Raw genomic sequence first — 19,493 nt, 5'->3', positions numbered from 1 at the left:
GCTCTATTTGGCTCTTTTTAAATGCACGCCGGAGGAGACGGCTTCTAAATGCTGCCAATTTGAGAGAGACCTTTTCCCTGCATCACTTTCAAACCACAGCATTTTCTCCAAATGTGGACAATTTAGAGTCCTCTGAATGACTAAAATGCAAATTTGCACTTCCCTCAAAGGCATATTCTCTCACACACACAAATTAGTGAAGATATTAGCAACATGAACAAACTGTTGTTGCATTTGCCTTAAGCGTTTATCTGCAGGCAGCAGACTCATTAATGTTTCATTACCCGCAACAGCTTTTCGGTCTGGAAATGAAAGTAATAAAGTTTCACTCCAGTCCTGCCCGCAGGACACACAGACACTAGTGGTCCATCACTTTAGAGGAACAACAAATACAAGGGCTGAAAAAGTGTTTTAATTCCCAAAGTACCTCTGGACAAACAAAAAATAAATATTTACTCAAATGGATGTTTCAAACCTCATACGCCTGGGATGTGCTTGGATGTAAGTTTCAGAACGTTCATAAAAATGAATTGACATTTCTTCAAAAGGGTTGGTCAGTGCATTAGAAGAGTAGTTTAACATTTTGGGAGATATGCTTATTCACTTTCTGGAGCCAGGAAATGATTAGCAAAGCTTAGCATAAAGACTGGAAACAGCATAAAGCTAAATCTCACTATAATTAATCCATTATACACAGTTTGTTTGATTCATACAAAAAACAAAGTGTTAAAACGTTACGTTATGACATCACGGGGCGGTTATTTGCTGGACTATTCCTTGGCCGGGTGCAGTAACTTCCTGGAACCCATCAAGGCTATTGAATGAAGGCTGGGACACTGTCTTGAGCTATGGGGTATGATACATGCGTAGTGTAACGATGTTGGAGGGTTACAGAATATCTTTTAAAGATTTTAAAGATCTTTTCAATGATTGCAGAATTGTAATTCTATTTTATTGACATCCCCCCTGCAGACGCCATGGTGAAACAAATCAATCATCCTCATGTTCTATGGTCGCTCGCCAGCTAGTGAGCCTTTTTGCAACTGCAGACCAGATTTTTGTGTTGTACCCCAATGAAATTATGCGATATGACGCCTTGATATCTCTTCTTTTAACCCTCCTTGGAACCCATAACTTCCTGTTAACCAAAAATTGTCATTTATACACAGTTTTTTTTTTTTTGTATGGATTAAACAAACAAGATATAACGTGTTAATTTGTGAGCTTTAGAGGTGCTGATAGGCAGATGTTTTATCATAGGACAGAGATGTACTAGCAGCTATTTCCCCATGTTTTCCAGTCTTTGTGTTAATCTAAGCTAACCATCTTCTGGCAGTAGATTCACAATTACAGATTGGAGTGGTATCAATCTTCTCAACTAAATCTTGGCAAGAGAGCAAATTTCCCAAAATGTTGAGCTATTTTTTAATACACATTTAAACCTGGGTTATAGTTATAGTCCGCTGGTTCATGTAGTGGTTTTGGAAGAATATGGCTCATTCTCCACACACACGCATCTTAAAGCTGCAGCAGGACGTTACACTATGTTGGACAATTTTGGAAACATTCTAGTTTTTTAAATGTTCTTATGCTGAGAGCTATCCCTGTGTGGCCAGACTTGTCGTCTTGTCAGCTTATCTGAAAGTATCTCTCGACCTTGAAGAGGAATACCCAGAGAGTGTGTGACAGTAACTCACGGTGTGAGTGTGTCAGTGGGAGCAGTGACGAGCTCCGCCCTCTCCATCCCCCCCCTTACCCCCTGCAGAAATGAGGGTTTATTTTAGCCGGCCTCACCTCCAGCAGGCAGCCTCTCTGACTGATCCAGTTTGTATAGCCAGAGCTGTTATACACTGGAACATCCAGGGACACACTGAGATAACAAACACAGAGTCACCTCAAAACTCTGCCAAGAACCCAAAGTCCCAGCTGTGATGTGAACATCATTTGTCCCACTTGGACACATTTATAAAGTTTATGGTATAATCCTAAAATACTGCATTATCAGCATAAGGGGGCTGCAGCTTTATGATTACTGTCATTATCAGTTAATCTGATTATTTTTTTTAATTAATTCTTTAGTCTATGAAGTGTCAGAGAATTGTGGAAAAATGCCCATCATAATATCCACCCAAGCCCGAGGTGACGTCTTTTATTTGCTTATATTGTCCATTCAACAGCACCCATATACTGTATATATTCAATTTACAGTATATGATGCTCACATCATATCATCATCATTTTTCAGATTTTTTAACGCTCCCTTTTGACCCAAAAAAGACATTATACACCTGTTTTACAAGCTTAGTAATACAAGGCTACACTAATATAAACTAAAAGCGATATAAACCACAAGATGTTCCAAAACCCTCTGTTTACGCTGCCTTCCTGGAATCCTCGCCGCTGAAGCACATGACAGAGCTATCTGGATTAGTCTATAATGAAATATCACCTTAATCTCTTTATTTGCAGGGGGGATTTGGATTTGAGCGTTCTAATCTCAGTCAGGAAATAATTATTGTGAAGAGTTGAGATTAGACATGTAAGCTAATTTTGTAAATGGGACCATGAGGTGAAAGTAGTGCGTAAAGCCTCACACTGGAAATCTATTGGAGATGACAGTGGAGTTCATGAGGAGCCCCCCTACAGTACACCGCCCCCCATCACCATTCTGAATGACACTGTGTCTTCTGTGGAAGCCTTCAAGTTCCTGGGAACCACCATCTCCCAGGACCTCATGTGGACTTCTAACATAGACACCATCAGGAAAATGGACTAACAGAGGATGTACTACTGCTGATCCAGTCCTATACTGCATTAATCAAGTCTGTTCTTTGCACGTCCATCACTGTGTGGTTTGGATCAGCCACCAAACAGGACGGGAACAGACTACAACGGGCAGTCAGGACTGCAGAGAAAATCATTGGTGCTAGCCTGCCCTCCATTCAGGATTTATACACCTCGAGAGTCAAGAAACGGGCAGGAAACATCACTACTGACCCTTCACACCCTGGACACAACCTCTTCCAGTTTCTCCCCACTGGGAGGAGCTACAGCACACTGTACGCCAAATGAGGCGTTATATGTACATACGGAGCGGGTCCTCTTCACGGAGCCACCGCCATGATTCTATAGTAGCCCAGAACGGACAAACCAAACACTGGCTCTAGGCCATTCACGTTTTTGCGTCGGCCACCGTAGTTCTCCTACACTATCTGCAACCTCACCGCTAAATGCCGCCAAATCCTACGTACTGGTACTGGTCAATATATATCCTACGCGCTGTACATACTAATACATAATACTAATACATATTAATGTACATAAGAATCCATTCAGTATTTATTTCTTTGCACTATTTGTATTGTTTACAACTGACAGAACACCTGACTTGTATATAGATGTTTTATTTCTTATTTTATTGTTGGTCATTATATATATATTTATATAATATTTATATAACACCTATTTTTTCACTTCTTGTGTACATAACAGGCCCGTCTTTTCTTTGCCTTTATTTATCCAGCTTTGCTATCCTTGTCCCTAGCTGTTATTTTTATTTCTGTGTAAGTACATCAAGAGAGATGCAAAATAACGGAGTCAAATTCCTTGTATGTGCTCACGTACTTGGCCAATGAAGGTGATTCTGATTCAAACCTCATATGGCTGAATTTTCCCTCAGCAATGAAACTCTCATCTCCCACAGCCTCCCACTGACTGACTGACACTACATTGAAGGAGAGACTGAAAATCTAAACAGCCACAAAATGCTATATAGCTTTTGAGACCTTGACTCTGTTGTGTGGATGATTCATTAGTTACGAACCGTACTGCAACTTTGATCTTCATGTGTGTGCACAAGCTGAGTGTTTGCTAACGTCCATCTATCATCTCAGAGTTCTCATAAACCATCTGTGCCCACAGGACAGCTGGGAAATAGTGGAGGGCCTGCGTGGAGGCTTCAGCAGTGTCCTGGAGCCCCAGAAACAGGAGGGCTACATGCTTAAGAGGAGAAAGTGGCCGATGAAGGGCTGGCATAAGGTATAATCAACCACTTGCAAGGTCCTTAAATGACGCACGTTACCTCCTACTTACTCATCTCTCAGAGTGATCGACTTAATGACGTATTTGTAGACGTACTTGATAACTGAACATCATTTCCCAGTCGTTACCTTACGCTTCCCAGATTCCTTTACCAAAAAATGTGCTGACGTGACTCATTTGTGCTTTAAGCTAATTGAATGAGCTTGTATAGATGCAGTAGATGATTTCACCCCCAGAGGAGTCACATGTGACCAGGGTCAGTGACTGTTTACGCTCTGTCTAAAAGCTTTCACTGGGATGATACCACCTAGCTGCATTAGCTGATGGCCTGTTGGTTAACAGAGCTGTATACATTTAGTATTGACTTACACTCTGAGATTTCCAGGTCTTTGTGCTTTCAACGGAGCACCAAGAGTCACATTTACAAAGAGACTAGAGGAGGAAGATTGCAACAGAGTGAGGGAAAGAGTAATAAAGGCAGACACGATGCAAGACGAGAGCCATTAACAACATACATTAACAAGAGGCGGACTCTGTCAGGATCACAGAGTCATAACAGCGTTTTCAGACTTGCTGTCAGGGGTGTTGCATATCATCCCGGCTGCATCTCGTTCACTCTTTGTCCTCCCTTCTCCCTACAGAGATACTTCTTCCTGGACAAGGGCATCCTGAAGTATGGCAAGTGCAGTGCTGATGTGAGTACAAAAGCCTGCTGGCTGCATACTATATAGTTGTCAGTTACAGAACATTACAAAGGACACTTTGGGTTTTGTTGTACTGCTGGCTGTCTTAGCCAGAATATCTATCTGTGCCCGTATAGATAGAAAAAGGCCCTCATTCCCTCACAATCTCATTGTCATTGATAGGAATCACACGATGCATTCTACTTGCCAATTTCACATAATTATATATCAGCCATGCAGAGGCTCTGCTTGCCGATAAAAGGACAATAAGGATAATTGTGCATTTTAAAACTGAACAGCATCCCGTTGCATTTTTTATGAACTCCAGTCCAAAATACTCATAACATTGCGTTAACGTTGACGTTGCCTTACAGATTGAGAAGGGGAAACTGCATGGCTGCATTGACGTGGGTCTCTCTGTCATGGCCATTAAGAAGAAAGCCAAGTGCATCGATCTTGATGCTGAGGAAAACATCTATCACTTGAAGGTAAACCGCGAGGCTAATGAATGTAAAGCGTTCCCTACAGATTAACAGGAAGTGGTGTAAAACATGGATCCTTCAGATTAGTCCCTTTTGATTCCTGGAACAGATGCTAACATTGAAAAGACCTTAAAATGACCTTATGTGTTGTTCATGTGGGTGAGGGAGAATTACAGCACCTGTGTGTGTTTTTCCTTCCACCTTCACGCCTCCTGCTTGTCCTTGTCTTGATTTCTGATTGTGCTATCTGCTGTGCAGATTAAGTCACAGGACCTGTTTGATGAATGGGTGTCCAAGCTGCGTCACCATCGGCTCTATCGGCAAAATGAGATTGCCATGTACCCTGCCGAGAAGTCCTTCTACTATCCCCACTACCCTTCCCCCAACTCCCCGAACATTGCGGAGAGTGCCTCTATCAGAAAGGTATACTTGTGCACAACACAGCACACTGTTACTGAAAACTACGTGGTCTATTAGAAATGTACTAATGCGTTCCGCTCTGCTTCTGCTCATGAATATTATTATTTAATTTACAATATTTACAGTCGATGTCCCGCTATTGAAGAATTGTATGAAGGAAGCTAATTGTTATTGGACTGACCTTTGGGTCTGCTTGCTCTTGCAGTGCATGTCTATACGAAGGCAGTCCACAGTGCCTTCTGCAGGAGCCTTCCCTTTAAACTGCACCAGCCAAGCCAAAGTAGCTGCCTGGCTCCAGTCATCTGACGACATGGACAAGTGCTCCAAAGGTAAGACAGTAGAGACAGCTGTCCCTCGTGGGTTGTGGAGTTTCTCAACACTCACACGTATTCTGATGCACTTCTCAATATGTGACCTCCCTCCCTTCCTTTGGTTTCTAAGCAAGATGATATAATGTAAAGATCTGGTTTGGCTAAGAGCGAAGAACAATTGGTCAAATTTTGGTTAGATCTGGGATTTTCTATCCAATTATTCAGTGTGCGTGAAGGTTTGTGATCTATTCAGAGCCTCCTATAGTGACAGTAAAGTTGCCATTGACAGTGAGAGAGGCAGGCGGTCTAACCTTGGTGAGTTCAGCTTTTTCATTTGTCAAACGCTTCACTTAATACCAATAAATCTGCCTGCCTGCTGTGTTATTTGCGAGTAAGATAGGACTGGCATTGTGTTGTTGTCTTATAAAGATAGGACGCTGTTGATTACTAAAAACTGTTTGTCTCAGTTTTCATTCATTCGGATTCTTATGATGTGTCCTGTCACCATTTCACCCCAGTTATTAAGTGAGAAGTTGTGATTTTCTAAACTAGAAATCTTAGGATTGACACTTATTTAGTTGTTTATCACTCCTCATTAAAACGTATTATTCACATTTATCTGTTCACGCCACTTCCTCCTCTGAAACACTATCCACGCCAGGGTTTAGGAGGGAAAGTGACCTACAGTACATGAACTATATAAGCTCATCAAGGAAGCTTCCTCCAACTTGCTTTGTTAAAGGGAAACACCATCTAAATTAATAATTCCAATATGTTATTTCCATGGCTTAGGAAAGTTCAATCAATACTGTGAATATGAGCTATTCGCTAAGTCTCAAACTTGTGATGTCATAGGGTATGAAGTCAGGAGCTGCTCCATAGACAATGAATGGGAGACTGATTTTGTATTATTTTTTATACCCAAAGGAGCTTTATTATATTGTAGTGTTGTCAGTTGTGAAACAGAAAATGTACCCATGTACTCAGAACATTCCCCTGGGTGCTCACTGTCATTTTATAACATCTCTCCCTAGGGCCTATGACATCACAAGTTTGAGTTTTAGCACTGTAGTTGTTGGATTTGGGAGAGAGTTGTTTATGTTTAATAATATGTTTTGGACTGTCATAGACCATAAAAAATAATATGTATGAATTTTGAAAATGGGCGTAGTTCCCTTTAAGTGAGTAACTTGTGTTGCTGCTTGGTCACCTGTCCTTTATCCCTACTAACATCAAAGTCTTGGATGTCACTGTTCTTCATGGATGGTACAGTAGGTTAGGGTAGGTCAGCCATTTGTACAGTCTTAACAGGGAGTTGTTGATGAGTCTCTTCTTATTGGCCAAACCAATATAAGTGTTGCTGCGCTGCTCCTTTTTTTTCTGATTCCTTTTCTCTTTCTTTTACTCTCTTCCCACTTCTTAACCTTCCTATTTCAATGTGGATCTTTTTCCTACTCTCAACAGACTTGTCAGTCTGCGAAGTCTACCTGCTGGAGCTCAGCCACCTGCTTCAGAGTATGGAAGTCCTGCACCGTACCTATTCTGCTCCATCTATCCAAGCACTGCAGGTCAGCACTTTATTCCTGATTCCTTTCACCTTTACGTGCATAACAGGTTTGTTCATCATAATTTCAACTCAAGATTTAGTCTGAGAAACTGTGTAGGAAATGAATCACATCCAAAATACAAGATGACTCAGAATCTTATGCAAAGTAACTTGTCTTATTTTGTCTTTTATCATTTCTCTCAACCAATATTTAGTGTTGCCCTCGAGTCATTTGCTACTAAATATAGAGTATGTTGCAACCTCGCTGCCAGCAATGAAATCATCTTTTATTATGAAAAAAGAAAAAACTCATCTCTGTCTCGACCATCAGTATCTCATCCTTTTGTTCACTAGGCATCAACATTTGACAGCCCCAAGAAGGAAAAGAGACTACCAAAGAAATGGCGCAGTAAAAACTACAACAAAGATGTCAAAACAACTCTGCAGGTAAACATCGTGACAACGAAGTGTGATAATATTTTTTTTGTATGAGTCCCTCTAAGCTCTACTCCCTCCTGCTCTACTGTAGGTACCCAGCTGCATCTCCTCTGGCTCGGTCCGCCTCCACGCATCTAACCCCAACCTCTACTCCGCTGCACTCACCAATGACAAGGCTGACACTGAATCCCTGGATTCCACTTTTGACGTGGCCAGGCTGCAGGAGGACTTCTGCCGCGTTGCCAACAACTGTGAGTCAAATATTATATGATCTGGTCATTTTAATTTAGCATTTAGATTTTGATGAGGGCATCTGACAAATTGTGGGTTTTAAAGATATTTTGACAAACTGAGAAAGCCTCCACAAATGCACATAAATCTGTCTGCCTGCTGTCTTATTTCCATGTAAGATATGACTGGCATGCTGTTGTTATTTAACACAGATGTGACAATGGTGCAACCATGGCAGCTGTTATTTACTGATAAGCTGTTTGTCTCAGTTTTCATTCTTTGGGATTCTGATGTTGTGCCCTGTCAGCATAACCACTAGCTGTTGCTTAGTGAGAAGTTTACATTTTCTAAACCACGAAGCTTGTCAAATAGGGGTCTTAATTAGTTTTCTGCCACTCCTCATTGAAATATATATTCAGATACCTGATGCTTGACTTGGCATAATGAGAATGATTTATGTTTTACATAATGGCATCCCTCTTTTTCTATAAAATGGGTTTAAAGTTTGCCCCAGGGAACAGCTGTCGATTCTGCTGGCATCTCAGTTATGCACATTAAAAATTATGAAGCTAAGGATTTATCCATTTGTGATGGTCTTAATCTAATACAGTGATGCATTAATATCGCCAGCGCTTTCCACTAATGTAGCTTCCCAAGCACCTATTGTGAAGTGTGTGGTAAAATGAACGTTGTGAAACAGAGATTGTGGCTTGCCGAGAGATAGGAGATAATCAAAATTTCACACTTGTTCCATTTTATGACAAGCGTGGTGTGATAAGACTGTCACTGGAACTGTGACTGCATCTGCATTGCTCTGAAATGAATGTAAATTGGTTTGCCGTTAAAGCTCCCCTCTTTTTCTCCTGTTGCTGCAGTGCATGCGACCATGAAGACAGCCCTGAGTTCACTAACATCTGAGAGAGAGAGATTAAAACAGTGTGTGGACCACGAAATCATTCCCCCTACCTCACCGCAGGCTGTCGGTTTGAAGAACGCACTGGCAACGGTACGTGAAATACCACACACTCACATGCACATGCACAGAAATGTTATCAGTCAGTAGAAATACTGTAAGTTTCTTTTAGACAGTTACACTCCTCTCGGAAGCCGTGTCCTCCCACACCACTTGTTCGGTGTGACACATTGTTGAGCCTCTTAGAGGGATTACTAGCTGCTGGTGTGATGTCTGCCCACCTGAGCAGGACCATGTTCAACAATCATGTTTCCTGTGGCTGCTGCCTCCCACCTAGAGGCTTTTTCTATTTTCTGTCTTATGGTTACACACTCATTGTCATGCTGACTTCTATTGCCACATTAGAACTTTTGTGCTCTCTACGCCCAACACATTTCTTTGACTTTAAATACCCTGCTGGGTGTTATGTTCTACCTACTCCACCTCACATAGAGTCAGTAATGGGTGAGTAATACAATTTGGACTCCCGTGGCCTCCTGTCTGATGTCTGCAGTGATAACACAAACACATCTCTATAGTAACGGTAGATGGCCTGTTCAAAGCCGGATTTTGTAAAAAAAAAAAAAAAAAAAAAACAAGTGCGCTGAGCAGATTAAAGGAAAACTTTGGTATTTTTCAACCCTTTTTGAAATTGTTCTGGTATTGAAGGAGAGCACTGTAACCGGCAGCCGCTAATTGAGCTGCAATGTAACCATTTGGCAACCTGGCACCGTCATTTTACGTCCACTAAAAGTACTTCTTTATGCCACTGACATGCTCAGATTGTTATGAGTGTCTGACAACATTATCGAAAGCACCCTACAGAGAAATGAAGTGGCACTCCTCTCTCTACTCTCACTCATGTTACCATCGTTGTGTCTTCCGGCAACAAGTCACATGACACAGTGACAAACGGGAAGCGAAAGGTAAGAAAAAGGTTTCATTTCTCTGTAGGGTTCTTTCCATAATGTTGTCAGACACTTATAATAACAATCAGAGTCTGTCAGTGGCAAAAACAAGCACTTTTAGTAGACGTAAAATGTCGGTGCCAGGTTGCCCCAAATCATTACATCTCCTTCAATACTCGACCAATTTCAAAAGTGTTGACCCCATTAGTCACTTGGAAAAATAGGGTCCTGGTTGAAAAATACCAAAGTTATCCTTTAAGTAAGGAATTCATTTTAGCTTTCAGTATTCAAAGCATTATTGGTTGGGTGTGTGCTATAAACAATATTTACACTGGTTATTTTTCCAGGCTTTAGCCCACAACTCTGAGCTGAGGGAGCGCCTGTGCAAGATTCATGCCGAGTCCCACATCGTAGAGCCCACACTAATAAATCTTACTGCCCCTGTGCAGGTGGGTGCGGGAATGCAGTGACTCTACTCCCTTTCCCCCCACCTTCCCGATGATTATTATTATCTCTGTCTTTATTTTTCATCCCACACAGTCTTGACTTTGCCACAGAATGAATGAGCTGTCCTTTCCTTCTCATCCAGATTCAACAAATGTTGCTCTCCTCCTCACCGCCTCACTCGACTCACTTTCTTTTATAATGACAGTGACTATAAAAAGAGTGAACATAATTTTCTTCAATGCAAACTTTTCAGGGAACACAGCCCCCTCAAATAAGTTATTATTTGCTAAGAGAAAGTGCTTTCTCCCTGTCTTGTGGTTGTGTCTCTGTAACACACGGCTCAGGGAAAGACTACCTATCACATTATTGTCTCCTAAAGGAAGCTCTTTGCTCTCATAATCAGATTTGCTGACCAGAGAGTGTGAGCCTATCTACTTAATCGTGTCCCTGGAAATTTGTGTTTGAACACACAGTGCGAAACTAATGCGCTTCCTCTTTAATGTTTAATTAATCAGCAATAACAAAGGATGGAGGGGCATGCTCAATTCCATGTGTGGCTCTGTAGAAAACACTTTTTGTTTGTAATTGGTTATATGTTTTAAGTTGTTTTAGAAGACATATATGAATGCTACAAGTCCATTTTGAATGTGCATCTTGTTTTACGTCAACACCTTGTCAGACAGAAGAGTGGGCGTGCACACTTGTTGCACACTTGCACTTCTGGCTGGCTCATAACAATTAATTCAGTAATATATTGTGATACAGTCTCAAGAAATAGGCTTCATTAATGCAATATATTCTCAATATATTGTGAAATTGATCCTTCTTTTATGCAAATTTCAATTCTGAAGTGTTCCGATTTGTAGAAGTTCATCATTTGGGCAGCTTTATGGCTGTTAAACACTGTTAAACACATGAACATGTTGCTATGTAGTCAAACGAAAGAGCCTGTATGCACTTTGTTGCATAATGTTTCAATTCAGTAGTCTATAAATATCTATAAAACTAAATTGCATTTCATAAATGCCATGAATAAATATAGTGTGCTGTAGGACTGAATTTTAAGGGCTATCTCCTCCTCCTCAGTAACACTCATATAACGTATTATAGGTGACTGTCTTTCAATATATTACATATAAGATTTTATGTGTGTTGTGATACTCTCATTATCCACACATTGTGATTGTATTATGTTCTGAATTACCATGTGATTGCCGCCCCTTCTGGCTATGATGATGTTGCCCTTTCCTTGTTTTTAATTATAGCTGTGAACACTGTGTCTCCTAGAAACAGGACTCGGTTGATGAATCCCGTCCCCTTGTACATCAAGTATCCAATGAGAGCAGAGCTTCAATCACAGAGTCTTTGTCCGAGTTCTTCGATGCACAAGAAGTTTTGCTGTCTGCTAGTTCCTCTGAAAATGAGGTAATGTGAGAGCTGAACTGTTACTATTAGCAGTTCAGAATCAGCCAGTTGCATAAACTGACATTTTAAGGCTGCATAATGGAATTATAATTATTGTTAATGTAATGTATTGTAATGTGTCTTTGAGAAAAGCTGCGAGACAAAAATTAATCCAGACAGTTGGGTCTAAAACAAAATTACCACCAGAAGTTCTTAATTGACTTATTGCCTATCACCCGACATCTATTCTGTCTACAAAATGTGCACATTGTGACAATTCAGTGCTGTTCTATTGCAAAGAGAAAAACATAAAGCAAAGCAAACATTTTATGATGTGTGTCACAAAACAAGTCGGCGCTCACTTCAGTCTCCTCGTCTTCCAGTGTTCATGCAGCATGCCAGATCAGCTCGCAGCTGGAGCGGAAGCAATGTGAAAATCGAAGTTAATTACCTTTATCTAAAAATACAGCAAGTCAAGGTGCAAATTAGTCACCAGGTCTGGGGGGACCAGTCATCTCTAAAGAAGTAGATTTCCTGCTGATGTGACAGGATGTTGAAAGAGCCCTGCCCAGTCTTTTTCTGCAGATGATATTAAAATGTATCTACTGGCTAAAGATTTGATATTTTTTGTAGGCATCAGAGGATGATTCATACATTAGTGACATTAGTGACAACATTTCCATGGACAACTTCAGCAACGAGACAGAAAGTGAGAGACCAAACTCAGGTAAACTATGGGACAAAGAGCTATGGCAATTTTATGGATTCAGTTATGTCATTTTTGTACAATTACATAATCTCCATATTTTCTGCATTCACCACACAAAGAGCTGTCTGTGTCTTGACCTTTTAAACCATCTGTTCCCAGGCTCTGTGGAAGAAGGCACTGTCCTCTGTCAGCGTAGATCCTGCCTGCCCTCGCCCAGCCCCAACAACAGCACCATTAGCCTGTGGAACATCCTCAGGAATAACATTGGCAAAGACCTGTCAAAAGTGGCGATGCCTGTACAACTTAATGAGCCTCTCAACACCCTGCAGAGACTGTGTGAGGAGCTGGAGTACAGCGAGCTGCTAGACAGGGCTGCTAACACACAGGACCCTTTTGAACGCATGGTGAGATACTGTTTGAGTGTGTGGGCAGAGTCTTTTTTGCTCAGATCACATGTTCACTTTCAGCACTTAATGGGCCTCCTTTGACAGAAGCAGTTGCCCTTGGTGAAGCTAGTGTAGCAATCTCTGCATAAGTTTTAAAGGAACAGTGTGTAACATTCTCCTTTTACAACAACTGGCTCTAGCAAAGGCCATTCGCGTCTGCCACCGTAGCAATCCTAAATGCTTGGCACAAGGGAGAAGTTGTAATCTGCGACCTCACTGCTAGATACCGTCAGATCCTACACACTGTTCCCTTAAGATTTGTTAAAAAATAAACCAGTTTTCAAAGATTAAAATGGATTTTTTGTTGCTAGAATTGAGGGAAAACTCTTCATCACATCTCAGGCCAGAGAGAGCCAAGTAGTTTTAACTGGAGAGTTCATGCTGCTTGTGCATGTGATGTGTCTATGTCAGATGAGAAAATGGTATTTTAGGGGTTGCCATCCCTTCAGGCCTCCCGCCAAAGCCACTCCCTCAAAAATATTTTTATGAACGTAAACAACGAACGTGGCTATTGTCATTACTCACAGCTGTCAAGCTAGCAGCTTGTGGGAGCTTTATTGTAAATGGACGGCCAAAGTGTGGGCACATAGATAGACAGGCTCATTACAGTCCTGCGACAGCCACAGATACCGGATTTTTTAGTTTTTTTTGTCAGAGCAAACGGGATGTAATGAGAATATCAACAAATATAACAAAAATGTTTTTGAAGAAGATTACCAACCCTAGCTTTAACTGCAATGTCAGAAGCACAGAAAAGTCCATCAGTACAAAAAAAGTGTACAGTATATTTAAAGAATAACCTGACAATTAGCTTCCAGCAGGTAGTGGCAGATTTAAAGGGAAAATTCTCCACCTTTTCTGTGGATGTCCAATCAGTGTTGGTGGTCATTTGTATCAGGATGCATTGCGTGCAAACTACTGATGCCCAGCCAAAACATAGTGTAGCCACAAGTTATAAATTGCGTCTATATACTTATGCAGGTAATAAAATAAAAACACGGAGGCTCCATAGTCCGAAGGGTTGTCATCGGTAACAGCATCCAACAAAAACTGCCCGCGATAAAAGTCATTGCAGCAGATTGATTCCGTTTCTGTTTGCATCGGAGGACAATTTGAGCAAAGGCTCCACAAGTCGGTGTTCTCTCTCGACAGCTCAGGTTACGGAGGGTCCCCGTCGGCCATATCCTCCAGCTTCAGCTGCAGCCTCGGCCTCTCTCTGCATTTCTTCGACCGTATATTCTTGCTCGGATAAATTTGGCTGAATATCTGAGTCAGCCAAAACACTAAATGTCTCCTCGCCCATAACATCCTCTGCACTCAACAAGGAAGTTCTGCTCTTGAGCGGGCATCTAGAGCACGCTTCCTGCCTACAGGGGCCGAGACTAGAAATCCAAGATGAAATAGCCCTCAGTTCTTCCTTACCACCAACTATGTCACTGTCACATCAAATGACGACGCTGGATACAGGAAGAATAACCGATTTAGCATCTGTGAACTCAGCTTTCTCGGCCAATATAGCACGCAATGAGGAATTTATTTCTTTAATCGACTACAATTACCATCAACACTGATAGGACATCCACATAAAAGGTGGCAAATCTTTCCTTTAAGTGACTATCGACCACAATTGTAGGAGCCAGGAATGACCCATTACTTGTTGCTGACTGTTATTCCTCTAGAGCAGGGACTCCAGCTGCTAGAGCGTGTGCCAGCCATGCTTATTACACATCATGTGGAAGAAACCCTAATCTCTGTCTGTAGATTTCCAGCAGGAAGATGGTACGTTTCTGCGTCTTTCAGTGTTTCACTTTTGCTCACATTTGCATTGACTGACTTCGGAGTGATGGAGTTTGTTGGTTGAATTCTGTAAACTTTCGCGTGGGAGGTGTAGAGATACAGCCTGTTGAGTTGCCTAGTTATGAAGGACAAAAGTGCTGTATACAGTATATAAATGTGAAATGAATAGATGCTGAAGTCGGTGTCAGCTCCAATCTTTGGCCTCCCATTATGATGTGGAAGTAATTATCAGTTCTCTCTTGGCTCAGTGCAAACACTGGAGGAGTATTCAGGCACTCTGCTCATCACAGTTAAAATGACCCATTAATATATGTGGTACTTTAAAATGATGACAAGGCTCACTTAGTTCAATGTTCTTGGATCTCTTTTTTCACAAGTTAAGTTTAGCTTTTTGCTCCACCTCTGTTGAGGTGATTCCATAGTAAAAATGCTAAATAAAGCCCTTCTACCTGTGTTGGTGTCTCTTTGTGCAGGTATACATAGCTACATTCGTTGTATCAGGTTATGCATCCAGCTACTACAGAACTGGAGGAAAGCCTTTCAACCCTCTCCTGGGAGAGACATACGAATGTGACCGGCCAGATAAAGGCTTGCGATTTGTTGCAGAACAGGTATGCATGAACCCCAGTTCCTGTGCTATCAACAATCCCATTATTCTAATAATAATGCACTGAAAGCCTTCATTGAATCGATTTACTAACCCAGTTGTTTTACATCATCAGGTCAGCCATCACCCACCAATCTCAGCTTGCCACGCAGAGTCTAAAAACTTCATCTTCTGGCAAGGTAGTGGAATATAGAATTTAGTTGGATCCAATGTCAATGTCTGCAAGACGTCTGGTTGTCCAAGATGAATGTTAATGTGTACAATTGCTTTCTTTCTGATTGATCTTTGTAGATGTGAGGTGTAAGAACAAGTTCTGGGGGAAGTCAATGGAGATTCTTCCTGTTGGTACTACTCATGTAACTCTGCCGGGGTGAGTCTCTTCTGCATCATTTACTCTAGGACTGGACAGACACACACATACACACAGACAGTACAAACCGATGGCCATGTCAGTTAAGAAGCAATGTGTACAGATGTCTAGTTAACGGGAATGTTGTTTTTGATCCTCTTTTTCCCTAGATTTGGAGACCACTATGAGTGGAACAAGGTGACGTCCTGCATCCACAATATTCTCAGTGGACAGCGCTGGATTGAGCACTATGGGGAGATCTCCATCAGAAACTCCAGCAGTGATATTTGTCAGTGCAAGATCACTTTTGTTAAGGTGAGGCACACATGAAAAAGTGAAAAAAATGATTAAGATCAGGTCAGGCTGCACCCACCCTTATGACCCCCATTACATACAACATTTTCTGATTTAACGTTCACTCTTTGAAGGCCTTATTAAGATTAAGAGCTGAATTATGCTTCTCTGCAAGGTGCTGCAAGGCAAGACATGTTTATTTGTATAGCATCTTTCAAACACAAAGGCTATTAAAGGTACAGTGTGTAGGATTGCAACCAACTGAGTACCCCAAGACTGCGGTAACGTGAGCTGCCGAGTGCAAAACCATGGTAACGTCGTTTGGTTTGTCCATTCTGTGACTGTAGAAACATGGCAGAGTAACATGGCGGACTCTGTGAAGAGGACTCGCTCCCTTTCTAGATATGAAGGGTTCATTCTAAGCTAACAAAAACACAACGATTCTTAGTTTCAGGTGATTATACACTAATGAAAATATAGTTATGAATATTATATTCAATTTCTGCTTGTAGATCTCCCGAAATGTTACACACTGTTCCTTTAAAGGCCTTAAGGTTTGATATTGCACCTGCATATCACTTTCAGTCAAGTATATCCAATACTGTAAAATATGTGATAAATAAGCCACAATATTTAAGTATATTCCAGGTCCTTCATACTGCAGTGCTCTCTTTTCTCTTTTCTCTCTCATTCGCCATATGCTTGTGTTGGTAGACATCCCTCTGTGAACCCCAGGGGGTTTGATCAAAATAACCTACAAGCAATAAAAAGGCATTTTTCCATATAAGTCACCCACAGGCATAGTAAATGCTGTAGTCCTTTCATTAGTCCCTAAACCTTACACAGATGGTGCTCTTCACCTGCACGCCACCAAGAACCCCTGGATGTTTCCAGTATTTGATGTATGGAAGCCTTCACTCAGAGGAGAAGGTTAATTGCTTTAGTGTTCCCATTTGAAAGACCTCCTGAAGCTGTGCAGGGTAGCAAGTCCAGACATGTCAGAACTCATTATGCGCCCTCAGCTCCCATTAAACACACCAGCCCAACACACGCTGGGGCTTGGGATGGTTTACGCTACAGCAACATCTGCTGACAGCAAGAGGACATGATCATGATCCCTGCATTGCCTATTCATGCTCACTAATAGCATAATACAGTGGTTCCCAAACTGGAGGGCAGGACCCTTAAGAGCTAGAGTTATAAAAGGGGGGGCGCGGCGAGGCTAAATATTAATGATACATAGTTCTGCACTGGCAGGGGGGGCTCTGCAGAAAAGATTTGGGAACCACTGGCATAATACTATGTTCTTCTCCAACTGTCAATTCTTTTCACAGGCCAAATACTGGAATTCAAGTGTAAATGAGGTGGAGGGAGCTATTACAGATAGTAAAGGAAAGGTCATCCACAGACTGTTTGGAAAGTGGCAGGAATCAGTTTTCTGTGGAAACCCACCCTCAGCCACATGCATCTGGAGAGCAAGTATGACAAGTTTCTTTCATATGAATGCACTTAATGTACTTTTTACAATGCATATGCTATGACAGCATCTGATACAGTGGATGTTATTTATGTACGATGTAGATGCAATGCCAGTGGATCTTGAACAGTACTACGGTTTCACCAAGTTTGCTATTGAACTGAACGAGCTGGACCCATCCCTGAAACTGCTGCTACCATCCACAGACACCAGACTACGTGTGGACCAAAGGTACGAGAATTTTTTTGTATTTTTATGCACTTAAAGCTACAGTGAGTAGGATTTGGCAGCATGAGCCAAAAAAAACAAACTGTGGTAACGCCATTTGTCTCGCTCAGAGGCCATCCTTACCATAATAACACTACTTTAGGAGCAACGGAAGTCAGACGGTGACTGGCTGTACCACGGTTTTGCACTCTGCGGCTCACATTACGGCAGTTTCACAAGCGTGTTGGAGAACGGTAGTCTTCAGGTAACGTAAAAACTCTCTAGAGCCAGTGTTTGGTTTGTCCATTCTGGGCTACTGTAGAAACATGGCAGTGCAACATGGCGGACTCCGTGAAGAGGACCCGCTGCCTATGTAGATATGAAGGGTTCATTCTAAGCTAACGAAAACACGATTCTTATTTTCAGGTGTTTATACACTAATGAAAACATAGTTATGAATATTATATTCCATTTCTGCTAATAGAGCCGGGAAATGTTACACACTGTCCCTTTAAGTAATGTGGTTATTGATGGCTTTTAATAACCTGATTTCTTAAACGTCATGTAAATGAGAAAAATATTTCCAGAAACCTGGTTAAAACAGATTTCTGCCAGAGAATCGTCATATCATCTGATATAAGAAACAGCACTATGTGAGTAAATATCTGAGCAGCTTTTATCATCTGACATCATGGATCTCAATCATATCCTCTTGACCTGCTGTCTTGTCTGTTATCAAAACAGCACAAAAATAGGCACATCGATACTCATGTTAAAAATAGTAAGTTACTCCAGAGGCTTTCAGATTCATGAAACTAATTTTAGCTCACATTTTTAAGGTTTAAAAGCCTGCAAAGTAGACACTGCTTTCACAAGGTGCCACAGAAAGAAGAAGCACTTTGCCATCAAAATAAAAACAATTACACTACTTCTAGTCCTTCAATATCGTGAGTTATGTATATTCCTGTTTATCCATAATCAAGTTATCTTACTGCAAAACCAAGGAACATGAGCATGAATAACACAGATGAATGTTTTACCATGTTTGCATAATGAATGTGTCTCTGTCTCGCTGGCAGACTGCTGGAGGAGGGGAACTTGGAGGCTGCAGAGGAGCAGAAGCAGAGGATTGAACAGCTGCAGAGAGAGAGACGGAGAGTCCAGGAGGAGAACAACATAACACATCAACCTAAATTCTTCAGGTAGCCTAAATATCAAGATTTATTAGTTTCCCACTAAGAAAGAAATGTATGGGAAAGTGAGTGCTCTTAATAGAGTTATACAGTATGCAGCTTGTCGCTATAACAGCAGCCTGTGTCAGAAATGCTTCTTTCACAGCATTTATCACTGCCTTGCTTTTCTTCTGCCTCCAAAGGAAGTCAAAGGACGATACCTGGGTGAGCAACAACACATACTGGGAGCAGAGGAAGGACCCTGGCTTCACCCAGATAGATTCTCCTATGCTGTGGTGACCCCTGAAGTGCACATCACACACATTTCGACCTGCACATCCTCTACTGTGATCCAGGCTGGGTTCTGGTGATGTCTGTACCCACAGTCTTACCATCCACATTCAGCACTGGGCTTCTTTATTGCAGTTCATCAAAGTTATTGCCTTAATAGCAAGTGCTTCTGTAAGTTGTGTAAACATGTTTATGCAATCATATTATGAGAATGTTGATACATTTAGGCAATTTTTTGCCCATATTTTCACCTGATATGTTACACTGTACCACTTAAACTG

The 19,493-nt window shown here is 41.5% G+C and overlaps 1 protein-coding gene across 3 annotated transcripts in view; it reads left to right on the top strand.

Moving 5' to 3' along the window:
* osbpl3b (oxysterol binding protein-like 3b) overlaps positions 1 to 19,493 on the top strand; it is a 34,704-nt gene that overhangs the window by 14,682 nt on the left and 529 nt on the right. For 2 of the 3 annotated variants that reach the window (XM_037785464.1, XM_037785461.1), the window contains 21 exons: positions 3,922 to 4,038; positions 4,683 to 4,736; positions 5,099 to 5,212; positions 5,465 to 5,629; positions 5,832 to 5,955; positions 7,402 to 7,505; positions 7,838 to 7,930; positions 8,013 to 8,172; positions 9,028 to 9,158; positions 10,360 to 10,461; positions 11,747 to 11,884; positions 12,497 to 12,590; positions 12,732 to 12,976; positions 15,289 to 15,426; positions 15,538 to 15,601; positions 15,714 to 15,792; positions 15,942 to 16,086; positions 17,400 to 17,544; positions 17,647 to 17,773; positions 18,829 to 18,951; positions 19,125 to 19,493. The exon at positions 19,125 to 19,493 is cut by the window's right edge and continues 529 nt beyond it. In XM_037785464.1, the coding sequence (XP_037641392.1) occupies positions 3,997 to 4,038; positions 4,683 to 4,736; positions 5,099 to 5,212; positions 5,465 to 5,629; positions 5,832 to 5,955; positions 7,402 to 7,505; positions 7,838 to 7,930; positions 8,013 to 8,172; positions 9,028 to 9,158; positions 10,360 to 10,461; positions 11,747 to 11,884; positions 12,497 to 12,590; positions 12,732 to 12,976; positions 15,289 to 15,426; positions 15,538 to 15,601; positions 15,714 to 15,792; positions 15,942 to 16,086; positions 17,400 to 17,544; positions 17,647 to 17,773; positions 18,829 to 18,951; positions 19,125 to 19,221 (2,484 nt within the window). In that variant the 5' untranslated portion in view covers positions 3,922 to 3,996 and the 3' untranslated portion in view covers positions 19,222 to 19,493. The remainder of the gene's footprint in view (positions 1 to 3,921; positions 4,039 to 4,682; positions 4,737 to 5,098; positions 5,213 to 5,464; positions 5,630 to 5,831; positions 5,956 to 7,401; positions 7,506 to 7,837; positions 7,931 to 8,012; positions 8,173 to 9,027; positions 9,159 to 10,359; positions 10,462 to 11,746; positions 11,885 to 12,496; positions 12,591 to 12,731; positions 12,977 to 15,288; positions 15,427 to 15,537; positions 15,602 to 15,713; positions 15,793 to 15,941; positions 16,087 to 17,399; positions 17,545 to 17,646; positions 17,774 to 18,828; positions 18,952 to 19,124) is intronic. The other variant, XM_037785462.1, reaches the window with a different exon arrangement.

This window comes from Sebastes umbrosus, chromosome 11, assembly GCF_015220745.1.
Source record: "Sebastes umbrosus isolate fSebUmb1 chromosome 11, fSebUmb1.pri, whole genome shotgun sequence".
Lineage (NCBI taxonomy): Eukaryota > Metazoa > Chordata > Actinopteri > Perciformes > Sebastidae > Sebastes > Sebastes umbrosus.
The sequence above is the reverse complement of the archived record's forward strand: the minus strand, read 5'-3'. Positions and strand labels throughout refer to the sequence as shown.